The following is a 25,492-nucleotide window of genomic DNA, read 5'->3' on the forward strand; positions in this document are numbered from 1 at the left end:
TTGGGTAAGGGATCTGAGACCCCCCAGCTCCAGAATATCTAGAAAAAAGGTTTCTACTTCTTGCTTAAAAGGTTTCTACTCCTTAAAAAGGTTTCTACTTGTTTGAAATCCATTTTATTTACTTAAATCTTTGGTGTGGATTATTGCTGTAAGTACACAAACCATTGAGCTAAAAACAGAGGCTCAGCAAAGGTTACCACTGATATATGAGTATATAGTAGATGTTATCTAGTGGGTGGTTTGATGAGTGACCCAGGTATATAACTGGCTTGTTTTGAAAGGGGAGTAGAGTTCCCAGGACTCCACTCCGAAGTGCTCTAACAAGTGGCTGCATTTTCTGACCTCTGTACTTTTGTCGTCTTTTATCATCTAACTATGCAACCAGTTTTAGGTGTTGCTGAGATATGAAAACTAAACATATAGGATTGAATGGGTTTCAGAGCTAGGAGTTGCAGAAAATATTCTTACACTTATACATAACTTTAAAATGTATACGTTGTTCTTATGTGTATTCTCCTCCTTAATCATCACAGATCAGCCCTTGTGACCTTGGTTCTCTCTTGGCCTTATCTTGAGAGAATTTCAGGAATCTGATAACACTGAAACCTCTCGGTGCCTTCCTATGATCTGTGCAGGCTCACCTCCTCCTTCCTGCCCAGGTCTGGTATTCATCTTCCTTCTAAATCTCATCTCCTACTAGGCCTTCATACTCACTGTAGTTCCAGCTATAGTATACTACTTGTGGGTACCTGAATGTGGCAGGCTCTATTTTTTTCATTAATTAATTAATTAATTAATTTTTTTGGCTGTGTTGGGTCTTCGTTTCTGTGCGAGGGCTTTCTCTAGTTGCAGCGAGCGGGGGCCACTCTTCATCGCGGTGCGCGGGCCTCTCACTATCGCCGCCTCTCTTGTTGCGGAGCACAGGCTCCAGACGCGCAGGCTCAGTAGCTGTGGCTCACGGGCCTAGTTGCTCCGCGGCATGTGGGATCTTCCCAGACCAGGGTGTGGCAGTCTCTTTTATACTTCTGTTTACTTATTCATTAATTCATTTCTTCCTCTATCCATTCACTCACTCACCCATTTATTCATTCATGGCTATTGATACGCGAACACTAGGGATACGTCTCCCTACCCCTAGTTCACAGTCTGAACAGGTAAATGTGAGTCTGTGTGATAAGCGCTTTGGTGTTGGGGCTGGAAACACTACAAGGAGGACAGTCAAACCCTGACTTGAATAAGGGTCAACGAAGCAAGTCCTTAAGGAAGTTGTTTTACTGGGAGGTAGGGTGGGAGAGTAAGGAGAGGAGAGAGGAGGGCAGAGATGAGGGCTAGCCTGGAGCCCAGGGCCAGGCAGGGATGGATGAATGTTAAGGGTTTAGTGCAGGCAGATAAACCAGCACAGTGTGCTGCTTTGAGGACTTCGCCCTGCGGCCTGAAGGCAGCCGCTGAAAGGGTTTCAGTAGGAGCTGGCTGGGTGGGAATGGCTGAAAAAGACTTTCTTGGGTATTTCCTGTTCCTTCTGCTTCTCCCCCGATCCAGTGCTGCTCGGGCTTTGGATTCAGTGCAGTCAACACCTCCCCTGCGTTGCTTCAGATTCCCGGGCTCTCTCCAGGCTCCCTCCTCTGTCTCATAGCACCCTGGACACGCAGCCTAGAAATAAGGCAACAATTGCTTTTGTATTTTAACTGTCTGTTGATTTGCGGGTCCTTCCTGCTAGACCACTGATTCTCTGAGTTTAAAATACAGATTCTTGGTTCCTACCCCAGATATTCTGATTTCGTTTGGAATAGAGTCTGGGAATCTCCACTTATTAATAAGCAGAAATATTCTAGCAGAGTGTGAGTTTAATGAGGCCCTATGTCTTACATGTGTGTGTACACACTGTACACACACACACACTGACACCCACACACTTTGTCCTAATCATACTGGGTTGGCCAAAAAGTTCATTCGGGTTTTTACATAACCTCTAACATCGGAAAAACCAGAATGAAGTTTTTGGCCAACCCAATACTTAAAGCCATATTTAACAGAGTGCCCGGTACATAGTTGCTATGCTACACATGTTTGGTCTAATGGAAGAAGTTGCCCAAATTTATATATATATAAGTAGCATGGGAGCCTAAATTAAAGCTCACGGATGACTGTGAGGCCAGGCTCTTTTACAGATCACTATATCATAGCTGCCACATTGTGATGACCTCGGAGAAGCAGGCAGTCCCATTGAGCCACAGAATCCTAGAGACCCAGAAATGGGAACAAGGGATCTTTAACTTGCATTTCATGATTTTCAGTTGTGTGTTAGTGTAATCTGCAAGGATTCCACTAATGGGTGTTAGACCCTCATTATGACGGATCCTGTGAGGATACAAAACCTAGCTCTGGCCTCCAAGAAATCTTTGGTCTACTTGAGGTAAAAGGGAAAAATGCACAGGCAATTGAATGACTCTGTGAGATGGTGAAGGCCAGGTGGGGTGCTGTGCATGGAAGAGCATCAGAACCACGCAGTGATAATGAGGAAGAGGAGAGCGCAGGTAGCTAGAGGCGTCTCCGGACACCTTGGGATGAGGAAGCACTTGGATGAGGATTGGCTTTGGGAAAGTGAACAGCCAGTCATGCTGAGGAGAGTGACCTGGGCAGAGTCTGGCTGGAGGAAGGGCTCTGAGTGGCAAGGACACCAGTTTGGAGCAGATTTGTGTAGAGGGGCCACGGGTGTTACTCTGGAAAGGGATATTGGTCCAGCCTCGGGTGGGCCTTAAAGGAAAGGCTGGGGATCTGGGTACTTTGCAGTTTCAGGCAAATTCAGCTGTTTAAAGGTCTGTTTTCCTTGTCTCCAACTCTATTCACCTTAACAAAGTCATGCATTTCTGAATCTAAGAGAACAACCATATACTTCTTTTTTTGGAGAGCTGTGGCCACACTTGAGTTCCAGGTGAGTGGAAAGCAGACCAGGGTGCATCCAGGGACAGTTTTGTCTGGCATTCCCTAGGGAGGAGTGTTCTCATGTCCCTGCCTGTTCCTCGTGCCTGTGCCCTGCTCACACCACCGAGCTGTCACGTTCCCTATGGTGCCATGCGTTTTCCAGTGCCTTCAATGAAAACACTTAAAAAATCAGAACTATGATTTCCTTAGTCATTAATGCAAAACACAGTGCTAAAGCCTCCAGACACGTGGTCTAGAATAAAGTTTTCAGTTCACACTGACCCTGTCATTGCTGAAGCCAGATTCTTCACTCTTTCACAAGTCTGGGCAGACAGCCTCACTGAGAATGTTTTCATCAGAGGTGTCACTTCTTAATAACCCTTTGATCCAGGATAACTTCTTCATAGTCTTAGATGGTAGTTTTGCCCCAAGGAAGTATAAGAGGACTCCTGTGAAGACTCTTGTTTTCTTTAGAGTTTGCCACAAATACTGGCAGAAGAAAGTCTTCTATTGTTACAATTATTTATATAGTTTTAAGTGAAAGGCTGTAGCTTATTTTAAAATGTTTCTGTTTTGAGTCTTTTATCTACAATTAGAGCGTGAAGCTGGGGTACCCTGTCCTTGTGTTCACAGAGGAATTTTCTCACACAACTACAAGAAAATGCGGAAAGTTTTGTTTGAGGAAATTCTACTCTTTCATCTCTCATGAGTTATTGCTTCAGGAACGCAGTTTACAAAGTGGATTAGAGTCGGTTTGTAATGGCTCTCCCCTCGAAATCCCCACCTTGTTACCGGTCAACACCAGATGCTGAGAATTACTGAGCTTTCACCTGGCACTTAAACACCAAAAATGTTTTGTTTATGTTAGTGGGGAGTCTTATTTTTGGAAAGTGAAAAATTCTCTGTCTGTCAATCACAGAAAATATTCCCCATTGGTTTGCTTCTGAGATTCAATCATTGCCTAAAAATTTAAAAAAAAAAAAAAGTTCTTACTAGGTAGACTTTTCTCTAATTGTCTCTTTAAAATACCCCTTTTGGGACTTCCCTGGTGGTGCAGTGGTTTAGAATCCACCTGCCAATGCGGGGGACACGGGTTCAATCCCTGGTCCAGGAAGATCCCACATGCCGCGGAGCAACTAAGCCCATGAACCACAACTACTGAGCCCAAGAGCCACAACTACTGAAGCCCGCGTGCATAGAGCCCGTGCTCTACAACAAGAGAAGCCACCGCAATGAGAAGTCTGCGCACCTCAATGAAGAGTAGCCCCCGCTCGCCGCAACTAGAGAAAGTCCACGTGCAGCAACGAAGACCCAACAGAGCCAAAAATAAAAAAATAAAATACCCCTTTTTTGGAGGAGAGGGAATGAGGTGGCTCAAACTTTGAGTAACGATAGTTTTTCCTTTTTTGCATAGATGGTTTAAAGAATTTTGAATGCCATTGTTCCCATCCCACCCTTATCCCCTGTTCCACATTCATGGCCAAAGGTTTAAAAAAAGTTCTTAAAGGAAGCAAAATTAAAGAAAGAGGGACTTATCTCTTAAGTGTTATAGAGCACTCCTACAGTTTTACATTGAGTTTCCAGTTGATCTGGAGAGTAGAGGGAAACATGAAAAGCTTCATTCCTTACAGATCAAGTGAAACCAGTTCCTATCTTCTCATTAAATGCAAGTAAGAAACAGAAAAAGTAGACTCTTTTTAGGCCTCTTTCATCAGAATTACTATGTCATATTAAGGAACCAACTTGTAAGCTTTGGGCAAGAGCTCAAATAGAACTGAGTGAACACTCTGTTTCTCAGGGGCAAATGGTAGAGGTTTATAAATGCTTTGCAGTTAGAGGGCATGCTCTCATCCACTGTTTTTGATCTTTGTGATCAAAGATGGATATGAGGATTTTTTTAAAAATAAGTCTGTACAATAGCTCGGGACGCTGCTTCCACATAAAGAAGGTGAGCGTTCACAGCCATTGCTGATGCTTTCAGAGCCTTGGGCAGTCTTGGAATATGTGTTCTTTGGACTCTGCTGAAGTTGCCTAGTTGCAGTGGCAGTTGCTAAAATCAAATGTACTTCAGTTAGTAAAGAACTTGACAAAGATATTAACAAGACTCATTTTAATGAGGCCAGAAAAAAAAAATCTGTGTGTGTATGCTAGGAATTGTAAATGGTGATGAAGCAGAATCAATGTAATTGAGATTATTTTATTAAAATTCAAAAATATTAAAATTTAACCAGATTGTTTTACTCAGCTAGAGACGGTATAAAAAACTTGGCAAAAGTGATTTTTTACTTTGCTTGCTGCTCAGGATAATACTGTATACATGGAATTTTAAAACATAAGTCTAGATTTTCTCTCCTCCCCACCAATATGTATGTATAAAAAAGTAAACATGAGCCCTAACCTTTCTGAAGCCTTCTTTGCCTTCAATCCAGACACAATCTTGGGCAGAGAGTTCTCAGGTGAATTCCATGCAATTGAATTTTCTCAACAGGAAAAACAGTTGCTAACTTCTCCCCAAAAGTAAACAGCTGTATCAGAAAGCCATAGTACAAATGGAAGACAAACAGCTCAATTTTTAAAAAAATAGGTGAAAGATTTGGACAGACATTTTCCCAAAAGAAGAAATATGGATGGCCAATAAGCACATGAAAGCATGCTCAACGTTTTGAGGCAGTAGGGAAATGCAAATTCAAACCACAGTAAGATACCACTAGAGTGACTAAAATGTAAAACACCGACCACACTAAATGGTTAAGACCGTGGAGCACTAGAGCTTTTCAAATGATTGGTGGGAGTGCAAAATGGTACAACCACTTTGAAAAATGGGCAGGCACTGTCTTTCAGAACTAAACATATATCTACTCTATGACCCAGCAATTCTTATCTTAGGTATTTATCCAAGAGACATGAAAGTATATCTCCATGAATGGAAAGAAGATTGCAACTAGAGTATGATTTTGAACAACTGAAGGAATGAAAGAATCAAGAATATATTTGAGCTTGACATTTGGCGTGTTTTCTTTCCTCTATTAGAGGGTCTCAGAGTGGACACCTAGAGAAGGGAATGTAACCCTATTGTACTACTCAGCTCCTCGGTAAGCAATAAGTATATAATGAGTTAATGCTGCTTAATACTTTCTTGTAAATCTGTGCTATTAGATATGTAAAATAAAATTTTATATCCTCCTGGTGAAACAAACCTTTTATCACTATATGGTCACTTCTCTAATACAAAGGCTTCCCACAGAGAAGCACGACAGATACTATTTCTCTTACAATGTATTTAATATGATATTAATGTGGCTACTCTGTTTCTTCTGGTTAGTATTTGCCTTGTATCTTCTTTGATTCGTTTACTTTCTTTTTTTTTTTTTCTATCCATGTTTTAGGTTTGTGTCTTATAAACCACAAGTAGTTAAATTTCTTTTTTTTTTTTTTTTTAAGTTGATAGAGGTTCTTCCCACCACCATCTCCACCAAGTCCATTTTCCCTGCTCTTATGGTTTGGAAGATATAACCTCTTTTTTTTTAACTGGCCATACTTGGAATTTTAATACATCTATGTAACAAAATCTAAAGTTGGCCACTACCTTAACCTTCTACTGAGCAAACAAGGATGTTTAAATGCTTCAACTCCAGTCCCCTTACCCCTGGCTGATGTGTAATTAATTGGTTGCTATTTTTAGATGTCTTTTTACTTTTCTTTTGAAGCTCTATTAACTAGACATTACTTGCTTATTCCATCATTGTTTATACTCACCTAACATGTTTATGATGTTTTACTCACCATTTTCTTCTGCAGCTCAGACCTTCCTTTGAGGATCCTCCTTCTTGAAGTACATCCTTTAAAAGTACATCCTCCTTCTTAAAGTACATCCTTTAAAAGTTGATTTAGTGAAGGTGTTTGGTGGTGAACTATCTCAGTTTTCTGAAATATCTTTCTCTTCCCCTCATTCTTGAAAGCAAGTTTCATTAGGAACATAGACTCTAAAGAGTTAGAAGGAACTTCAGTGACCATGTAGCCCAGCTTTTCCATTTCCAGAGAAAGCCTGCCTCTGGGCACACAATTTTTCCAGGGTCCCTACTGCCTGCAAAATAAAGTACAATTTCTTAGCCTGATAATGAAGATGCCCCTGTCCTGCCCCCATTGTCTCTGCTCCAGAATCCCCACCATCTGTCCTGCTTCTCTGTGGGAAGCCTTTGTATGAGAGAAGTTGGTTTTCTCATTGTTCTCTAGCGCCCATATACCTGGGCTTATGTCAGTCTTCCCAGATGGAACGTCCTCCCTAACCTTTATAGGGTGCCTTGGTCTAAGTTCTGCTGTTCCATCAAGGCCTAAATGAAATGCCATCTCTGCCATGGAGCCTCTCCTGACCACCCCAGCCCTCTTCCTGCCCCTTACCCTTTTAACACCTGTAGATAGCACTTAGCCTCACTGCTTGGTGCTTTTCATCTCTTTATAGCTTGTGTCTCCAGTTGGAATGTAAGCCCATCTGGATAAATGGCCTTCAAACTTCTTTGATCAAGTAGACATCAGTGAACAATTTTTGAGCATGCACCCCACATATATGTATATTTTCTTAAATTATATATATAATTATATATATATATATAGTGTGTGTGTGTGTATATATATATATATATATATAGTACTATGATTGCTATAAACACAAATTATCATAGAATTGAAGTGAGGAATGTGAGAAACAAACAAATGGAAGGTGCAGTAGTTTCTTCCTGTATCCCACCATAATGATTCGAGAACCTTCTTGGAGTAATCTTGCCCTACTTCTTGGTGTTCTGGGCCCTAGTAAATAGTAGACATTTAGTAAATATTTGATGATGGTGCTGCAGTTACGAGGTATTAAAGTGATCAGGTCAGAAGGTGAATATTAGGATTTGCTTGAACCTTGTATTCTCTCAACTCTGGACATGGGTACATACTGTTTCCTCTTCTTGCAACATTCTTCCCCATTTTTCCTGTTCCACCTCCCCTTCACTTGTTCTGAAAGTCGTAACTTCATTGTCCTTAAAAAGAAGCCACCTCTGATTGCCACCTGTCCTGGTAAGGCTCCTCCCCTTCCACACTCACATGGAAATGTGTACTGTGCACAGTAACAGCCATTTACAGTCTGTCTCCAATGTAGACTTCCAGTTGTTGAAGGCATTACTGTACCATGTTCACCATTGTACCCCTACTTCCCATCGCAGTGTCCAGCACTTAATAAAGATTCAAAATCTGTGGATTGAATGCACATATGATAGAGAAGGAAGAGGTTGGGTGTCCTTAGAGCCTATGTGGGGACCAAGGTTAAAACAAAAGATGACCTGCCCTTTAGTGTCCAAAATGGGACAGAATACCTCCTTGCCCTCTAAGTGGTTTGTGCATTGAATGACAGCTTTAGGGTTGAGAGGTCTTTTGCTATTCATTTTCCAGCGGAACCCAGCAGTTTGTTGAATTGTTGTATATTTAGACTATGTTTACTAGGTTACAATAAAGCTCTGAATTAAAACCAAAATATCCAGACTTTTGTTAATGTGATATGTTGAGCTAGTACTAAATGCTTCAGAAGATGGAGGCATTTGTCACACCTTATCCAGCTATTTGGTGTATTCTTGTATACATTTCTGCTTTTCCTAGAAAGGTATGAACTCTTATTCAAGGATGTAGAGTGGGTTGTTTATGGTAATAAAGAAGGAATCCTTTGAATGGATTTTAAGAAAAGAGGCTTCATTTGTCTTTGACTAGTGGAATGTTCTTTCTGGTAGCACAGTAATAACAACACTGGATCATTAAGATGGGAATTTATTGCTAATCCCAAACTCTACTTTTATCAGTGGTTTCAATCCCTGTCAGTACCAAACCTTCGTTTGCATTATTTTTAAAAGTTTAATTTATCGCCTTTAAATTTTATTTGTCCCTGTTTAATTTAAGGCATAAAGCAATTGTCAAAAAAAACCCCAAACAACAAAAAAAGCCAACCTGATAGCCAGATGTATGCTTCTAAGTTGTTAGCCTCTAACAGGAAGTGACCATATGATATAAATAACATTTGATTAAAGCAGCTGTCTCTCTCCTTTTTTTTTTTTAAAACTATCAAATAAAGCTGGCTGAGATTCAAAGCCCTGGCATCAGTGTTGGAGCACATTTAGTTGTGTGATAAAGGTGTTTTACCTTCAGTGTTAGGTTTTGAATTAGTCTATTTACAATGAGCAATGGCGCAGTGGTTTTAAAAATCGTGTTGAATCAGCAACATGAGGGAGCAGCATTGCTTTCATTCCAGCCATGTAGTTGGCAAAGGAAATGATTAGACATCATACTCCGCATGGCTAATATCCTGTGAAGTTTTTCTAAAATCATGAAATCAGAACTTGAGAGCTTAGAAGGGACCTCAGAAGTCTACTAGTAGAAAGGAAAAAAAAATTGAAAGGGAAATGGAATCAGCCAAACTAAAGGGCAGGATTCTTTTAGTTCTCAGCAGGAAACACATGTTTATCTGGAAAAGATTTTGGTTGGACAGGTTGTTTGTATAAGAATCTTTTTTGTGAGGAAGGAAGACTAACGTGAGCTTGGAGGCTGGCAGCGGCGGTGGAGAGAACAGTCTCTAAGCTGTTAGAGAATGAGATTGAGAAAAAAAGTACAGATTTCAAATAGAGAAACCCTACCTTCATAGGGGTGATGTGCTAATGCTATTAGCTTACTTTTAAGTCAGCCATGCTGTGTATTCATTTTATAAGATATGATTAAGTGGTAACTTTAGTATTAGTTGCTATAAAAGCAGAAATAGTAACTTTTAAAAAGATAGGGAAAATTTATGTCCACACAAAAACCTGCACATGAATGTTTATAGCATCTTTATTCATTATTGCCAAAACTTGGAAGCAACCAAGATATCCCTGAGTAGCTGAAAAGATAAATAAACTGTGATGCATCCAGACAATGAAATATTGTTCAGTGCTAAAAAGAAATGCGCTATCAATCCATGAAAAGATACGGAGGAACCTTAAATGCATATTAGTAAGTGGAAGAAGCCAATCTGAGAAGGCTACATACTGTGTGATTCGAACTCTGTGACATTCTGGAAAAGGCAAACTTTGGAGACTATCAAAAAGATCAGTGGTTGCCAGAGGTGAGAGGAAGAGAAGGGGATGAATAGGCCGAGCACAGAGGATTTTTAGGGCAGTGAAACTACTCTGTATGTTGTAATAATGATGAGTATATGTCATTATACATTTGTCCAAACCCATAGAATATATAGCACCAAGAGTGAACCCTAAGGTGAACTATGGACTTTGGGTGATTATGATGTGTCAATGTAGGTTTATCCTTAGCAACAAATGTACCTATTCCTGTGAATGATATTGATAATGGGGGAAGCTAAATATGTGTAGGGCAGGTACAGGGGGTATATGGGAAATCTCTGTACCTCCTCTCAATTTTATTGTAAACCTAAAACTGCTCTAAAAATATATAGTCTTCAAAAATATATGGAAAGGGGGCTTCCCTGGTGGCGCAGTGGCTAAAAATCCGCCTGCCAATGCAGGGGACATGGGTTTGAGCCCTGGTCTGGGAAGATGCCACATGCCGCGGAGCCGCTAAGCCCGTGCGCCACAGCTACTGAGCCTGTGCTCTAGAGCCCGCAAGCCACAGCTACTGAGCCCGCGTGCCTAGAGTCCGTGCTCCAGAACAAGAGAAGCCACTGCAGTGAGAAGCCCGCGCACCACAATGAAGAGTAGCCCCCGCTCGCCACAACTAGAGAAAGCTCGCGTGCAGCAGCGAAGACCCAACACAACCAAAAATTTAAAAATAAATAAATAAATAAAATTAAAAAAAATAATTTAAAAAATATATGGAAAGACGTTTTAATTGGAAAGTGGTTGGCAAAGTAGCACAAAGAATATGACACCACTTACGTAAGTCTGCATGTCTATACAGTGTATATATTTGGCATGTTCACCAAAATTTTCAGTGATTATTTGTATAGTAAGATTGAAGATGACTTTTTAAAAGAAAAAAATTTTTCTTTATTTTCTGTATCATTTGCATTTTCTCTAGTGACCATATATTATCTTTGTAAACAACTATAATGAAAGAGCAAGAAGACATTTTTATATGCTGCCTCTGCTCTGACAAGTGAAACCACATCATGGCTTCATTACCCTCTTAAGTTCAGAAGGTTATCAAAGGGACAGGAGATACCATGAGTGGGGCATTTTCTCTCCAGTTAAATTTAGTAATGAAAGATAAAAGAAAAATTGCCAGATAACTGGAAAATGCTTCAATTTTTAAGCGTATAAAACCAAGATACTTTATCTAACTTAAGCTTGGAGTTGTGGATAATGCCATTTTGAGATATTTTCCAGATCGTTAAGGATGACGGAGTGATGATAGGGACATACCTCCAAGGATCCAGTACAAATTTGATGGAACAGAAACATGTTTCCTGCTCATCCTGAAAGCTGATGGTTAATGATCCACTGAGCAATGTTTAATTTTCATTTTAAAAAACTGAAGAATGAAGAAGTGGCTGCTGGAAGTCTATTTACGGATGAAATCAGTGGGGGGAAATAAAATATTTGTAGAATCACAGAGTAGAAATCCTTACCATTTTTTGCAGTGAGTCATTGTAGGATCCTTGCATTTGTCATAGGGAACAAGAGGAAATTTCTGTCATTAAATTATATGTGCAGAAAAGAGTAGGCACAATAATAGTCAAAGATTATTATTGTAAGAATTTTCTAGTTATACTTCATCTCATTCCACAGCAGCTTGTTAGGAAATATATATGGCAGCAAAATATAAATAAGAAATCAGGACCAGGCTAAGTATGAATTCATTCTATGGTAGATGCTATGAATGACCCACCCATTATTTCCTCTCAGCCCACAAAGAAGGGCTGGAAATGCTGGAGAATTAATTAAGAATTCCCCTTTCCTTGAAGCAGCCATTAACCAATGTCAGATGGGAGCTGGAGGATAAATATCCCAGCTTCTTTGCCCCCTGAGGATGTTCTGCCAACTCTTAGAGATCCCTGAAGGAACCCAGGTGGCAGGATGAAAGGGAGGAGAAGATTTGATGGGTTCCTGAAAACTATGGGTGTGGGGTTAGGGAAGTCAACATCGATATCTACTAAACAGGCTTAGTGGAGGAGTATAAGATCTGCTGGGTTCCTAATGAAAGGAATCCTGGTCCTCCAAGCCCATTACTACTGGGCTTACTCCTAGCCTACCTCAGTCTTTCTCTGCAGAGCCTTGTGGATGCCCCATTCCTGGTACCTCAGGTCCAGACCCCAGAAATTGAGGACCGGGGAAAAGACTAGTCTCCCACCTGACTAAGGCCCACTTGAAAGTCTTTTTGCTGTCTGAGGACTCAACTTTTTCTCAGATGTTGGACAGTGGAAGCACCACCCTTTGGAGAAAATATACCCCCTACTAACTTACTATGGTTCAAATAGGACAACTACAGTAAGCCTGATTTCCATGCAGGAGATTCACATACACTGTGAATTATGTGAATTTCATACACATAACTGGTTGGATGAAGGATGGATTTCAGAGGGGAGCAAACTTATGCAGGGAGACTAGTTAGGAAACTATTTCACAGTCCAGATGAGAGGAAGAAGGCATGAACTAACTATACCCAATGAGCATGGGAGGGAGAGACCCAGTCAGATCATAGAAGGCTTAGTAGAACTTGACGATCAATTTGTTGTGGATGGAGAAGAAGGACCTGAAGACATCTCTACGCTGTTTTGTTTTGTTTTTTTTTTCTTCTTTTTCTGGATGACTCCAAGCATAGTGGTACTGTTATCTAGGAAGAAACGTGGGTTCAAGAGGTTGGGGAAGAGGGGTCAGCCTACAAATGTCAAGTTTTAGGTACTTTGGGGATGTCTTGAAGAGTTACTGAGAAGCTACTTAGAAACAAGTTTAGTAGTTAGAAGCCAGAGCTAGACCTGCAGATTTGCGAGTCCTCAGTGCATAGGCAATTGTTGGAAGTCAAGAGATCTTTTGAAGTCTTGGAGGAGATGAGTGCCCTGAAAGACCAGAAGAATGGTGTACAAAGAACCTTGGGACACACACATGTTTAAAACGTTGGGTGGAGGAGAATAGCTGGTGAGGGAGACTAAGAAGAAACTGTGGAGTGAGAGGAACCAGATGTTGTTGGAGCCAAGGTCCCTTTCTTCAGGGCTGAGGAGAGAGTTTGTACTTTGGACAGTACTCGTAGATACAAGGAGTGAAGTTAAGAAGGAGGTTATGGGACGATGGGAGATCAGGGCTCTTACAACAGTGGGGTGAGAGGCCTTTCCCAAGGCTCCTGATGGAACTTGGGTACCATTTCTGGTGGCCGCATCCAGGACCTCTGTTCTGCTCCTCTTTCTGCTGACAGAGGAGACTGGAGGGTTAGGTGGGGATGGGTGAGAATGGGCTCAGCTTCCATGATGCTATGAGCCATGAGTCCTCTGCGAGAGGGTCAATCTAGTAAATTGTTTTTCTCTCCTCCTCTTTCCAGTGATAGTCATTCCCATGAGTTTGCACGATGGTAGATGTTTTTGTAGGCTGGGCTTCCTCAGAGGAAGCCAAGTCCCTGAGAAACACCTGTGTATAGCTCCTGAAGAGTCAGGTCTCATACTACATTGAGTTGAATCATTCTATCTGAATTTAGAAATAACTATGAGTCATGTGATTCAGCTCTTTTCAAAAAACAGAAGATTCTGTTCTGCTCAGTGCCATTTGGGGGCTTTTGCTTGCCATTTTTAATACCAACACTGTTTGTCACAGCCATTGTGACTGGTGCTGGCATAAATTCCTGGAATCCTCTCCCTATCCTGGTTCACCAGGTTCTCCTTCCTCTTCCAAACAACTGCTAATCTCAACCCATTTATGAAGTCTTCCTTAATTAATCAGACGACTAGGTACACAACTCCTGTGATTCTCTCTTCACTCAACACCCAATAAATGCTCTCACCCATTGGTTGTGTGTACTTGTTGTAAAGACTCATTTAAGTTATGTATTTGCTTAATACGTGTGCTAATTGTTCTTTTATTATCACTATTGTCTCAGGAATCATCTAAGTTTAAGTTCTTAAACATCATTCTTTATCACACAGTTCTGTGATCATGTGGTTGCTTATTCAGTATGTTGGATAATACTAAGCAAAATTCTCTCACTACCTTATTGCATTACCTTTCAAGGATATTTTGTATTTTAGAGACATTAACAACATAACACTCTCTGGTTCTTTCTTGACTAGTAACTTTTGGTCAACACTAAGGTTTTCCTGTTTGTTTTTCCCACAGTTATCCCCTCCCAAGTGCACACATGATAAAATGAATATCTCAGGAAGAAGAAAAAAGACGTCTGATAACATTGCTCAGTAGTTCAACATAGTAAACAGGGTCTGGCGTCCCCACTTCTATCATTGGCTGCCTGACCTCACTTAACCTTCCTGTTAGTTTCTGTTTCCTCACCAGAAAATTTATTACTTTCCAGGGGAGAGACCCAATTGATTCTAGGAGATTCTAGGAGACCCAATGTTAATAATGTTAATAAAGGACAAAGTGCAGGATGGTGTTAACCATATGGTCCTGGGATAAAATCAAGAGTGGAGGATTCCAGAGGTAGTTCTGGTGCTAGCTAGCTACTAGATGAGCCTTGAGCACGTTGTTGAACTTCTAGGTAATGGTTTCCTAGGTATTGACTCTTCTTCGAGGCAATTAGGTGATTGGATTAAAAATCCCTTCTATTTCTTGAACTCTGAAGTAAGAGTTTTAACAACAAGTATAATAGGTAACACTTAGTTGCCACCTGCTAGGTATTTTTCTAATTATGTTACACTTATTATCTCAGCAAGTCCTCAAAATGGCCCTTTGAGGAGAGTTCTCTAGCCCTTCATGTTCTACAAATGAGGAAACTGAGGCATAGGAGACAAAACAAATTGCCCAAGGTCACCCAGTTTATAAGGGGAAGAAGCAGGATTCACAGCTGGGCTCCAGCTTCCAAGCGCTCACCCACCACACACTCCTGCCTGCCATATATAAAGGCTGCATGACCTCCTCTGCACCGCCCCTTGAAGACCAGCCACAGATTTTAGTAAACTAAGTGCTTTTGCTGCTGAGCAAATTCAACTTAAATTGCGTTCTACACTAAATCAGAGGTATTTCCTTTATATGTTTTATATCAGTAATTCTAAATATTAAAAAGTGCCATAGACTTCTCTTTCTGATTTAATATGCTTACAGTCATTTGGAAACTTGGAACTATGCTTTTTTGACTCACATCAGAATGTTTCAGAAGTACTTTCAGATACAGATGTCTATGTCTGGTATATAAAGCCTTAAATTCAGGTAGGGAGAGCAGAAGACTAAAAAGGATGAAATATTTACTGTTTTTGAGATCAAGTTTAGACAGTTTGACAGAGACTTCGGAGAGCCACTCCTCCCTGGCAAAGCCTCACATCAGCAGCACAAGTTTCAGACCAGCACAACTTTCTGCGATGGAAACTTACCCTGGGGTGGCTCCTACTCACTTGTGCCTTCTCAAGTTCTGAAAGAGTGTGTGGGATGACAATCAGATTTTATGAAATATAATTTTATTTCAAACTAGTTAACCTTCGTTACATTTGACATAATTATTCTCCACCCTGTGGTTGGGAGGGCTTGGCAAAACCAACTCCTGGGTAAGGCAGATCAGGGCTCCAGACCTGCCCACCTCCTGAGACTGGAATGTGAGTTTCCACTCTGGGGCGCTGAGCCAGCTTCCTATTTACTTAGAGGCATTGAGCACCTCAAGAGCAAAACAGAGGTTGTGATGCAAGTTTTGGCTGCAGAGCGTGTCAGGATTGCGTGATGTGTTCAACTAACACATGATCTGAAAGGTTTCTCAAAGCCCAGGGTGGTTTCAGGCACAACAGGATTAAATCGTCTTTTTTAGCCCTTCTAACTCAGTCCTAAGTCAACAGGAGGCCATGCAAACAATGAGGAAGCTCCCTCTGCACTCTGATTGTCACATGGGGGTTGAGTCTGTGCTCTGGGGAACAGAGTTAAGTCCCAGAGTTCTTTCTTCCTGGTCAGGGCAGCCAGCAAGAGAATGGTGATAGGGAAAGCCATATGAAGCCATGGGGGCCCCAGTTTACTTACATGACTTAAATTTCTTGCAAATTCTGAGGTGTGGGTGAGTGTGTGTTTGCTTTTTAAACGAAAAGAGGCACATGTGCAAAAGAATAGAGAAAAGGGGAGAGTGACGTTTAGTTAAAAATGACCACGTATGAGGTCTTATGAGGCACCTGGGTATAGGAGGTGAAGGAGACATAACCCCTAGTTTCCTGGGATAAGGGAAAAGATGGAGGTGTGCTCCCAGGTTGCTGTGGAAACAGAGGGGAGAAGCATTTCACTCTGATTCAGGATTTGCCTTAGGCTCTGAGGCACACAGGAAAGTCTAAGTTAACTAGTTAAAAAAAAAAAAAAAAAGGAAGGAAGAACATTCCAGGAGGGGTGAAAGGCAGGAGCGAAGGCGTTAGGGGATGACCGACTTGGTAGACAACTACAAGCAGTTTCTTCCTGTGTCCTTCCAGCTATAACAAATCACCTGGAAAATTCATAGGTCACATTACTGCAATGGTAATAGCTGTTGAGGGGGAAAAAAAAGACTCAATTCATGAAATATTAAAACTGCAAGTGAGCTGACCTTTTAACCAATCTTTATAGTATTAAGGGATTAAGTAAGTAAATTATTGGTAATTAGACCCCCAGGGAGAATTTAATTTGCATTTAGATGTGATAAGTGTTTCGTAATTCAATACAAGTTTTGCTTTGGCCAGTACTGAGCTGGGTCTTAGGTTGGTGATAATGTAGATCAGGTATAGGGTGTTATCATTAGGCTAACTTTCATCATCTGTCAACAAAGGAACATTAAAATCTGTTTATTTTGTGGTTACTAAATGGCTTCTAGAAGTATTGTGGAAGAGAGCAGTACAGTAGAGTGACTTCTGTTCTTATGTGACCCTTATCCAAAATTGTAAGAACCTCTCAGGAATATTGATTATGACACTATCCCCATAGCGCTGAGGACAAAGGTATATTTTCATCTTCTTCAGATAGATGGGAAACCTGAGAATGATAGTAATTGGGCTGCTTGCCAAAGATGTTACACACACACACCCCAAAACAAAACCTGAAGCAGGTACAATTTTAACCACGCTAGAGCCTCTGAAGAATTGGTATCTTAGCAACGTTTATTTGGACTATTTCTACATTTTATTCTTTGAGATTTCTTATATTGACCCTAATTTTTACTGTTAAAAAGAATATAATGATTGATATCTATATAGCATATATTCCTGCTTTCTGGTGTTTTTTGTAGAAAACAAATCCTAGAAGTTGAATTGTTGCATGAAAGGAAATGCACATAACACTTGGACAAAGGTCACAAAAACACTAACTCGAAAAGATATCTGCACCCCCATGTTCATAGCAGCATTGTTTACAATAGCCAAGATATAGAAACAACCTGTGTCTATCAATGGATGAATGGATAAAGAAGTTGTGATATATATACACAATGGAATATTAGTCAGCTATAAAAAAATGAGGAAGTCTTACCGTTTACGTCAACATGGATGGACCTTGAAGGCATTATGCTAAGTGAAATAAGTCAGAGAAAAACAAATACTGTATGATGTAAAAAACAAACAGGAAAAACAAAACAACCGATTCACAGAAAAACAGATCAGATTTGTGGTTACCAGAGGCCGAGTGTAGGGGGAGGAGGAATTGGAGGAAGGTGGTCAAAAGGTATAAACTTCTGGTTATAAGATAAGTAAGTACTAGGGATGTAATGTATACAACATGATAACCACAGCTAACACTGATGTATGATATATAGGAAAGTTGAGAATAAATCCTAAGGGTTCTCATCACAAGGAGAAAATATATATTTCCTTTTCTTCTTTCTTTTTATTGTATCTATATGGGAAGGTGAATGTTAGCTGAACCTATTGTGGTAATCATTTCACAGTATTTGTAAATCAGACCATCATGCTTGTACACCTTAAACTTACACAGTGAAGTTATGTCAATTATTTCTCAATAAAACTGGAATAAATACTTTGACAGGTATTCGTCAAATTGGTCACCGAAAGAAATCATTCTTGAAATAACTACGTGTTGAATGTGACCATGTGCCTAGCTCTGGGCAAAACATTTCTAATGCATTATCTCATTCAGTCCTTGGAAAAAACCTAGGAGGAAGGCACTACCTGGTTTATAGATGGGAACACTGAGGCTTAGCAGGGTAAATACAGCCAGAGGATGGTGGGGCGAGGACTAGAGACCAGTTTATGCTCCTACCAGCAGAGGCTGGAGGTGCCGATTTCCCTACACTGTAGTAAGAGTGGGCATGTTAACTACCTTTGTAAGTATTTGCCAACTTAAGAGGTAAAATGTCATTTACCTTGCAGTTCTTACATGTCTGTCTTGGATAGGATTGGACATCTTGGCATGTTTATTGTCTATTTGCATTTATAATTTTATGAATTGCCTGTTCACTTCCTCTGCCCCTTTTTTACTAGATTGTTTATCCTCTTTTCTTAATGATTTATACATATTATAAATAGTAACACTTTGTCACATGTTGCAAATCCTTTTCTCCCCAGTTTGTTTTAACTTTGTTTTGTGTCTCTTGACAAGTAGGACTTTAAATTTCATAGATTGCAAATCTGTGGATCTTTTATGGCTGTAGAAATTTGTTATCCTCATCCCATTCCTAGGAGTGTATTTTTTTCCCCATGTTTTCTTTCTTTCTATAATTTCCACCTCAACATTTATCTGAGATTATTTGGGTGTAAGGAGTGAGGTAAAGATATTTTCCAAAAGGCTACCTAGTTGTCTAAACACCACTTATTGAGTAATCCATCTTTTCCCACTGATTTGAACCATATTCTCTTTCAGCCAAATTGATTTCTAGTTTTGGACTTTTCTTGAGGGGGTAGAGCACTGTTTAAATTATTGTAATTTTATAATATGTTTTAACATGTAGAGCAGGTCTTCCCTCATTGAAATTTTGGGACAGTTTTAAAATATTTATGGTACCAAATAAACCTTGAAAAAATTGTCAAATTTAAAAACATCCTTTGGGAATGTTGATTGAAATTTTGTTGAATTTAGACATTAGTTTAGATAGAATTGACAGCTTTGTAGTATTGAGTGTTCCAATTTAAGAACTTCATTTTTACTTATCTTTTCATACCCTTCAGTTGGTTTTATAGTCTTTTTTTCATATAAATCTTGCACTTCTGATAAATTATTTCCTAGATAATTTGGTTTTTTTGGTTGTATGAATGGGATTTTTTAACTTATTCTAATTGGCTCTTTTGATATACTAAATACCTTGACTTTTAATGATTTATTATTGTCCATCACACCGAACTCATTTTTTTAATAGATTAGGCTGAATTCTCCTGAGTTTTCTAGTCATACATTAAACAACTTCAAATAATGGTCTCTTTGCCACCTTTTCCTAATAGTTTGATCTTTTGTTTCATTTCTAACAACTTTGGCGAGTACTTTCAGAATAATATTAAATAATAGTGGTGATAATTAGTCTTATTCGTTCTTAACTGTCACAGGAATTTTGTTAACATTTACCATTCAGTTTGATGCTTCTGACCTGTGAAAATGTGTGTTGGTCATGTTAAAGAGACAATCTTTTAGTCTTTTCAAAAGAATTTTTTATTGGATTACAAGTTAAATTTTATCAAGTGCCTTTTAAACATCTATTGAAACTGTCATACTTATTCTTTCACCTATTAATAGAATAAGCTATAATCGATTGTGTAATAATATGCCCATTGTTATGCTCCTGAGAAAATTCCCACTTGGTCATAGTGAGTTTTTCTTTTTAAGATAATTCTGGATAGTATAGAAGTTTCTGGTTATTTGAGTATATTGCTACTGGGAAAAGTCTACATAAAATGAATCCTTCAGAATTAGAGGTAGTCCTTTAAAAACGTTATCAATTCCTTCTAAAAAATTAAACTGTTTGGTTTATGTGACTAATTTTGACCATGTATTTACATGGAAATCTTCTATTTCTTCCAGGTTTTAAAATTTATTAGCAGATTATTCTTGCATGATTCCTTTAGTTTCCTTTGGAGCAGTGATTCATTTAAAAGCATTATTGAAGAAGGAATCTTTATTTTATAATCACAAGTCTCTGCATACATTGGAAAAGTTCCAGAACAGTTAGGTGGAAGATATCATTTATGATCTTTAAATGGTGCACAGTTTTTAGAGTCTTCAGATTAGGAGCCACTACTTTTAAAATATGAAATTAGAAAAGGAACTCTGAGTGTATTCCCAGTTAATTTCTACCTCTTCCAAGTTAACAGAGGTGGTGCTGGAACTGATGCTTTGGGACAGGGCTCTCACTGTGTTGGGGGCAGTCCCCTCACTAAGTTTGTGAGGACAGCAGAGTGAAAGGGGAGTAATGAGGAGCCCTGTTTGCCAGCCGGTCACTGCAGCCAGTCGGTGAACCTGAGGTCCCAGACAGCTGGACAGGGACGGCAAGACCATGCTGCTGTCACATACTGGAGCATCGGAACTCTGGGGAACCCACGCTCTGTTCCGGGGGAGACTGGCCCAAGATAGCCAGTTATAACTAGGCAATTGGGAATCCCAGGGTTCACATATGTCTAACAAAGCCTGATGATTTTCTGGGGTGTTTTACATCTTGAAGAAAGAAAAAAGTAATTTGGGGAGTATTTAAACTATCAAACTTTCTCATACATTAGGTGCAGGTAGGTTCATTACACATGATTCTTTTTTCCCTTCTTTTAATATACAGCTACTCTCCAGAGAGACCGAATCTTCAAACATTTTACCAGGAAGCGCCAAAGGGCTATGCGAAGGCGAGTCCACCAGATCAACGGACATAAGTTCATGGCCACATACCTGAGGCAGCCCACCTACTGCTCTCACTGCAGGGAGTTTATCTGGTAAGAGGTTCCCTGGCTTCTCTCCTCTCAAGAGCTGAGATTTCCTCTGGTTGTGTGTGATTTCAGGAGAAAGCATGATTATTAAGAATTGTTTTAGAATCTGATTTTTTTCCTCTTACTCTAATATGTTGACCTAGAAATTTTAATCCCCAACAAAAAAATTACACAATTTACAGATTAAGTTTTATTTGTTATTTCTTTTGCCAATCATTTTGGTAAAAGTGCTAATGAATCATGAACTGGTTAAAAAGCACTAATTAGAGAGAGAGGCTAATCAGTTAATAAATGATCTATCCCTAAGGAGGAAAGAAATATCAACAGTATTTCTCTAAGAAGGCATGAATCACATGATGACTTATGGAATTACTTGTTGCAAGTAAACTAAACATACAGTAGTCTTCAGCCTTATAGTATGTAGACAAAGGTAATAGCTTTTAGTGATCACATACTATAATCCCTGGCATTTAAGAATCAAGATAATTAATAGTTGAGAAATTCTAGATGATTTGGGGCAGTATCTTACTATACATGTTACTCAAGTGGCAAATCTATAATGTAAAATAAATTTAAGTAATAGTTATCTTCAATTAGAGGCAACATTAAACATACTTATTTGCAGAGAGAAGGAAGAAATACCCTCACATGCACAAAATATACACATACACACCCTTCTCAGGAGGAAGAAACACACTCTCATATCTGCAGCATAAAAGGAGATCTTTGTTTTTGTTGCAAACTTTAGTCATTTTGTTTAAGGCAGAAACACTTGATTCAGATTCATTTCTGAGTATTGATAAATTACTTTGTGTTTTGTGGGGGTTTTTGTGATTACTTTAGATTTTATACCTTTTAACAGTCAGAATGCAGGCTTAGTTTGTGTTTCTGGCCTTTTTAATCAAGAATATGGTCTTGTCTATGATCCTTTTAAAGTACTATTGGAATCTGTTTGCTAGTATTTTATTGAGGATTTTTGCATCTATGTTTATCAGTGATATTGGCCTGTAATTTTCTTTTTTTGTGATATCTTTGTCTAGTTTTGGTATCAGGGTGATGGTGGCCTCACAGAATGAATTCGGAAGTCTTCCTTTCTCTGCAATTTTTTGGAATAGTTTCAGAAGGGTAGGTGTTAACTCTTGTCTAAATGTTTGGTAGAATTCACCTGTGAAGCCATCTGATCCTGAACTTTTGTTTGTTGAGAGCTTTTAAATTACTGATTGAATTTCAGTACTGGTAATTGGTCTGTTCATATTTTCTATTTCTTCCTGGTTCCATCTTGAAAAATTGTACCTTTCTAAGAATTTGTCCATTTCTTCTAGGTTGTCCATTTTATTGGCGTTATAGTTGCTCGTAGTAGTCTCTTATGATCCTTTGTATTTCTGTGGTGTCTGTGGTAACTTCTCTTTTTTCATTTCTGATTTTATTGATTTGGGCCCTCTGTCTATTTTTCCTGGATGAGTCTGGCTAAAGGTTTATCAATTTTTTTTTATCTTTTTGAAGAACCAGCTTTTAGTTTCATTTATCTTTTCTATTGCTTTTTTAGTCTCTATTTCACTTATTTCTGTTCTGATCTTTATGATTTCCTTCCTTCTACTAACTTTGGGTTTTGTTTGTTCTTCTTTCTCTAGTTGTTTTAGGTGTAAGTTTAGGTTGTTTATTGAGATTTTTCTTGTTTTCTGAGGTAAGCTTGTATCACTATAAACTTCCTTCTTAGAACTGCTTTGGCTGTGTCCCATAGGTGTTTTTTTTTTTTTTAATATTTATTTATTTTTGGCTGTGTTGGGTCTTCGTTGCTGTGCACGGGCTTTCTTTTAGTTGCGGTGAGCGGGGGCTACTCTTCGTTGCGGTGCGCGGGCTTCTCATTGCGGTGGCTTCTCTTGTTGTGGAGCATGGGCTCTAGGCGCGCAGGCTTCAGTAGTTGTGGCTTGGGCTCAGTCGTTGTGGCTCGCGGACTCTAGAGCGCAGACTCAGTAGTTGTGGCGCACGGGCTTAGCTGCTCCATGGCGTGTGGGATCTTCCTGGACCAGGGATCAAACCCGTGTCCCCTGCATTGACAGGTGGATTCTCAACCACTGTGCCACCAGGGAAGTCTCAGGTCCCATAGGTTTTGGATTGTCATGTTTTCATTTTCATTTGTCTCTAGGTATTTTTTTAATTTCCTCTTTGATCTCTTCAGTGATCCATTGGTTGTTTAGTAACATACTGTTTAGCCTCCATCTGTTTGTGTTTTTTGCAGTTTTTTTTCTTGTAGTTGACTTCTAATTTCATAGTGCTGTGGTTGGAATATATGGTTGATATTTCACTTTTCTTAAATTTACTGAGGCTTGTTTTGTGGCCTAGCATGTGATCTATCAAGAAGAATGTTCCATGTGCACTTGAAAAGAATGTGTATTCTGCTGCTTTTTGGGTGAAATGCTCTATAAATATCAATTATGCTCTATAAATATCAATAAATATCATTTGGTCTAATGTGTCATTTAAGGCCTGTGTTTCCTTATTGATTTTCTGTCTGGATGATCTGTCCATTGATGTAAGTGGGGTGTTAAAGTCCCCTACTATTATTGTGTTACTGTTGATATCTCCTTTTATATCTGTTAATATTTGCCTTATGTATTAAGGTGCTCCTATGTTGGGTGCATATATATTTACATTTGTTGTATCTTCTTGGATTGATCCCTTGATCATTATGTAGTGTCCTTCTTTGTCTCTTGAAACAGTGTTTATTTTAAAGTCTATTTTATCTGATACAAGTATTGCTGCTCCAGCTTTCTTTTGATTTCCATTTGCGTGGAATACCTTTTTCCATCCCCTCACAAATATCATATGATATCATGTGGAATCTAAAAAAATGATACAAAGGAACTTATTTACAAAACAGAAATAGACTCACAGACATAGAAAACAAATTTATGCTTACCAAAGGCAGAAGGAGGGGGCAGGGATAAATTAGGGATTTGGGATTAACAGATACATACTACTATATATAAAATAGATAAACAACAAGGACCTACTCTATAACACAGGCAACTATCTTCAATATCTTGTAATAACGTATAATGGAAAAGAATCTGAAAAAGAACATATATATATACATATATATGTATATATATATATAAAATGAATCACTTTGCTATGCACCAGAAACTAACACAACATTGTAAATCAACTATACTTCAATAAAATAAATTTTAAAAAGAAATAAGACATTAAATTTGTACACAATAAAAAAAAAATTATGAAAGAAAGAAAAAGTAGAGTCTTGTGTAAACCAAAGGCCCTAAACTGGCTGTCGATATGTATGAAGCCTAAAACTGTAGTCTTTAGGAGGAAGTTCCTAATCCATTTTTTAATGAAAAAATTAGCATCTCTGGCAACTTTGAGCCCATTTTTCTTCTTTGCATGCTCCAGTTAGCCATAGACCCACCTCTCACTGGATTTGCCTGACCAGAAGGGTAACTGTCTGTTGCTGTTTTATTTCATGTCACACCATTTGGCTTCCCTCCTTTACATGACCTGCCTGCCCCTGTAGGCATTTGTGGTGGCAACCTGTGATCTCAACTAACGTTCTTAATGGAAACTTACTTGATAATTTCACCAAATTTTTTTCTACCAAGGAAACTTTAACTCCCACCTAACTGGCCTTGTGAAACACATGCACACATGCACACACACACACACATGCACACACACTTAAAATAGTGGTATACGTGTTTTATATATATACATACATACATACATATATATATATATATATATGATTAAGCACATGGACTCTGGCATTCAATCTCATCACCAACTAGATGTGTGAACCTAGACAAGCTATATAACCCATCAATGTCTCCTCATTTGCAAAGCAGAGACAATAATTTTATTTTATTTACATAATAAACTTTTATATGCACTTAGAGTGCCAGGTACTGTTCTAAGTATTTTACATTATCAACACTTTTTATCTTCATGATAACCTTATAAAGTAGGTACTGTTATTATTATACCTTTTTATATATTAAGAAACAGTGACTCAAAGTAGTTAAAACAACTTGCCCCAAATCACATCCAGGCCATCCAGCTTCAGGATCTGTGCTCTAGGCTATCCTATTATATGTGCTACCTCACGTGGCTTTTGTGAGGATTAAATGAGATGGTACACGTCAGCTGCTTGGCTCATTGCCTGGCATATGCTACTGGCTTAGTAAAATGTGGGTTTTGTTAATAAGAATGAGAATCATATCACCATCACCCAGAGACTGTATTAGGGAGAGACAGAGATGGAAGCTGTGGGCATGATGGGCATATTGTGGCCGCACTTCTACTCCCCAGTGGACTCTGGGTGATGTGGGCACAGGGAAGATGGAAGATGCCTCAGGTCAGGCAGCTGGAGTGGACTCACCTGTTTACATCCATATGTATATCTGCATCTGTTTACTTCACCCTCTGCAGGTATTTATGTGTATGTGAGAGAGAATGATCAATAAGGCAGTAAAGTGACACTTCAGGCAGAGGCTCAGTCATACACACAGAGGAGGGTTTATTTTCACTGAGGACTTGGGGGATTGCCACAGTGGTGGGTAGAATGAGAATTGCCAA

At 39.2% G+C, this 25,492-nt stretch overlaps 1 protein-coding gene across 1 annotated transcript in view; it reads left to right on the forward strand.

The window, feature by feature from the left end:
* The window catches only part of PRKCH (protein kinase C eta), a 220,866-nt gene that overhangs the window by 97,475 nt on the left and 97,899 nt on the right, over nucleotides 1–25,492 (forward strand). Inside the window, exon 3 of the mRNA XM_061180882.1 lies at nucleotides 20,758–20,908. Within this exon, the coding sequence (XP_061036865.1) occupies nucleotides 20,758–20,908 (151 nt within the window). The remainder of the gene's footprint in view (nucleotides 1–20,757; nucleotides 20,909–25,492) is intronic.

Source organism: Eubalaena glacialis, chromosome 2 (genome assembly GCF_028564815.1).
Source record: "Eubalaena glacialis isolate mEubGla1 chromosome 2, mEubGla1.1.hap2.+ XY, whole genome shotgun sequence".
Classification (NCBI taxonomy): domain Eukaryota; kingdom Metazoa; phylum Chordata; class Mammalia; order Artiodactyla; family Balaenidae; genus Eubalaena; species Eubalaena glacialis.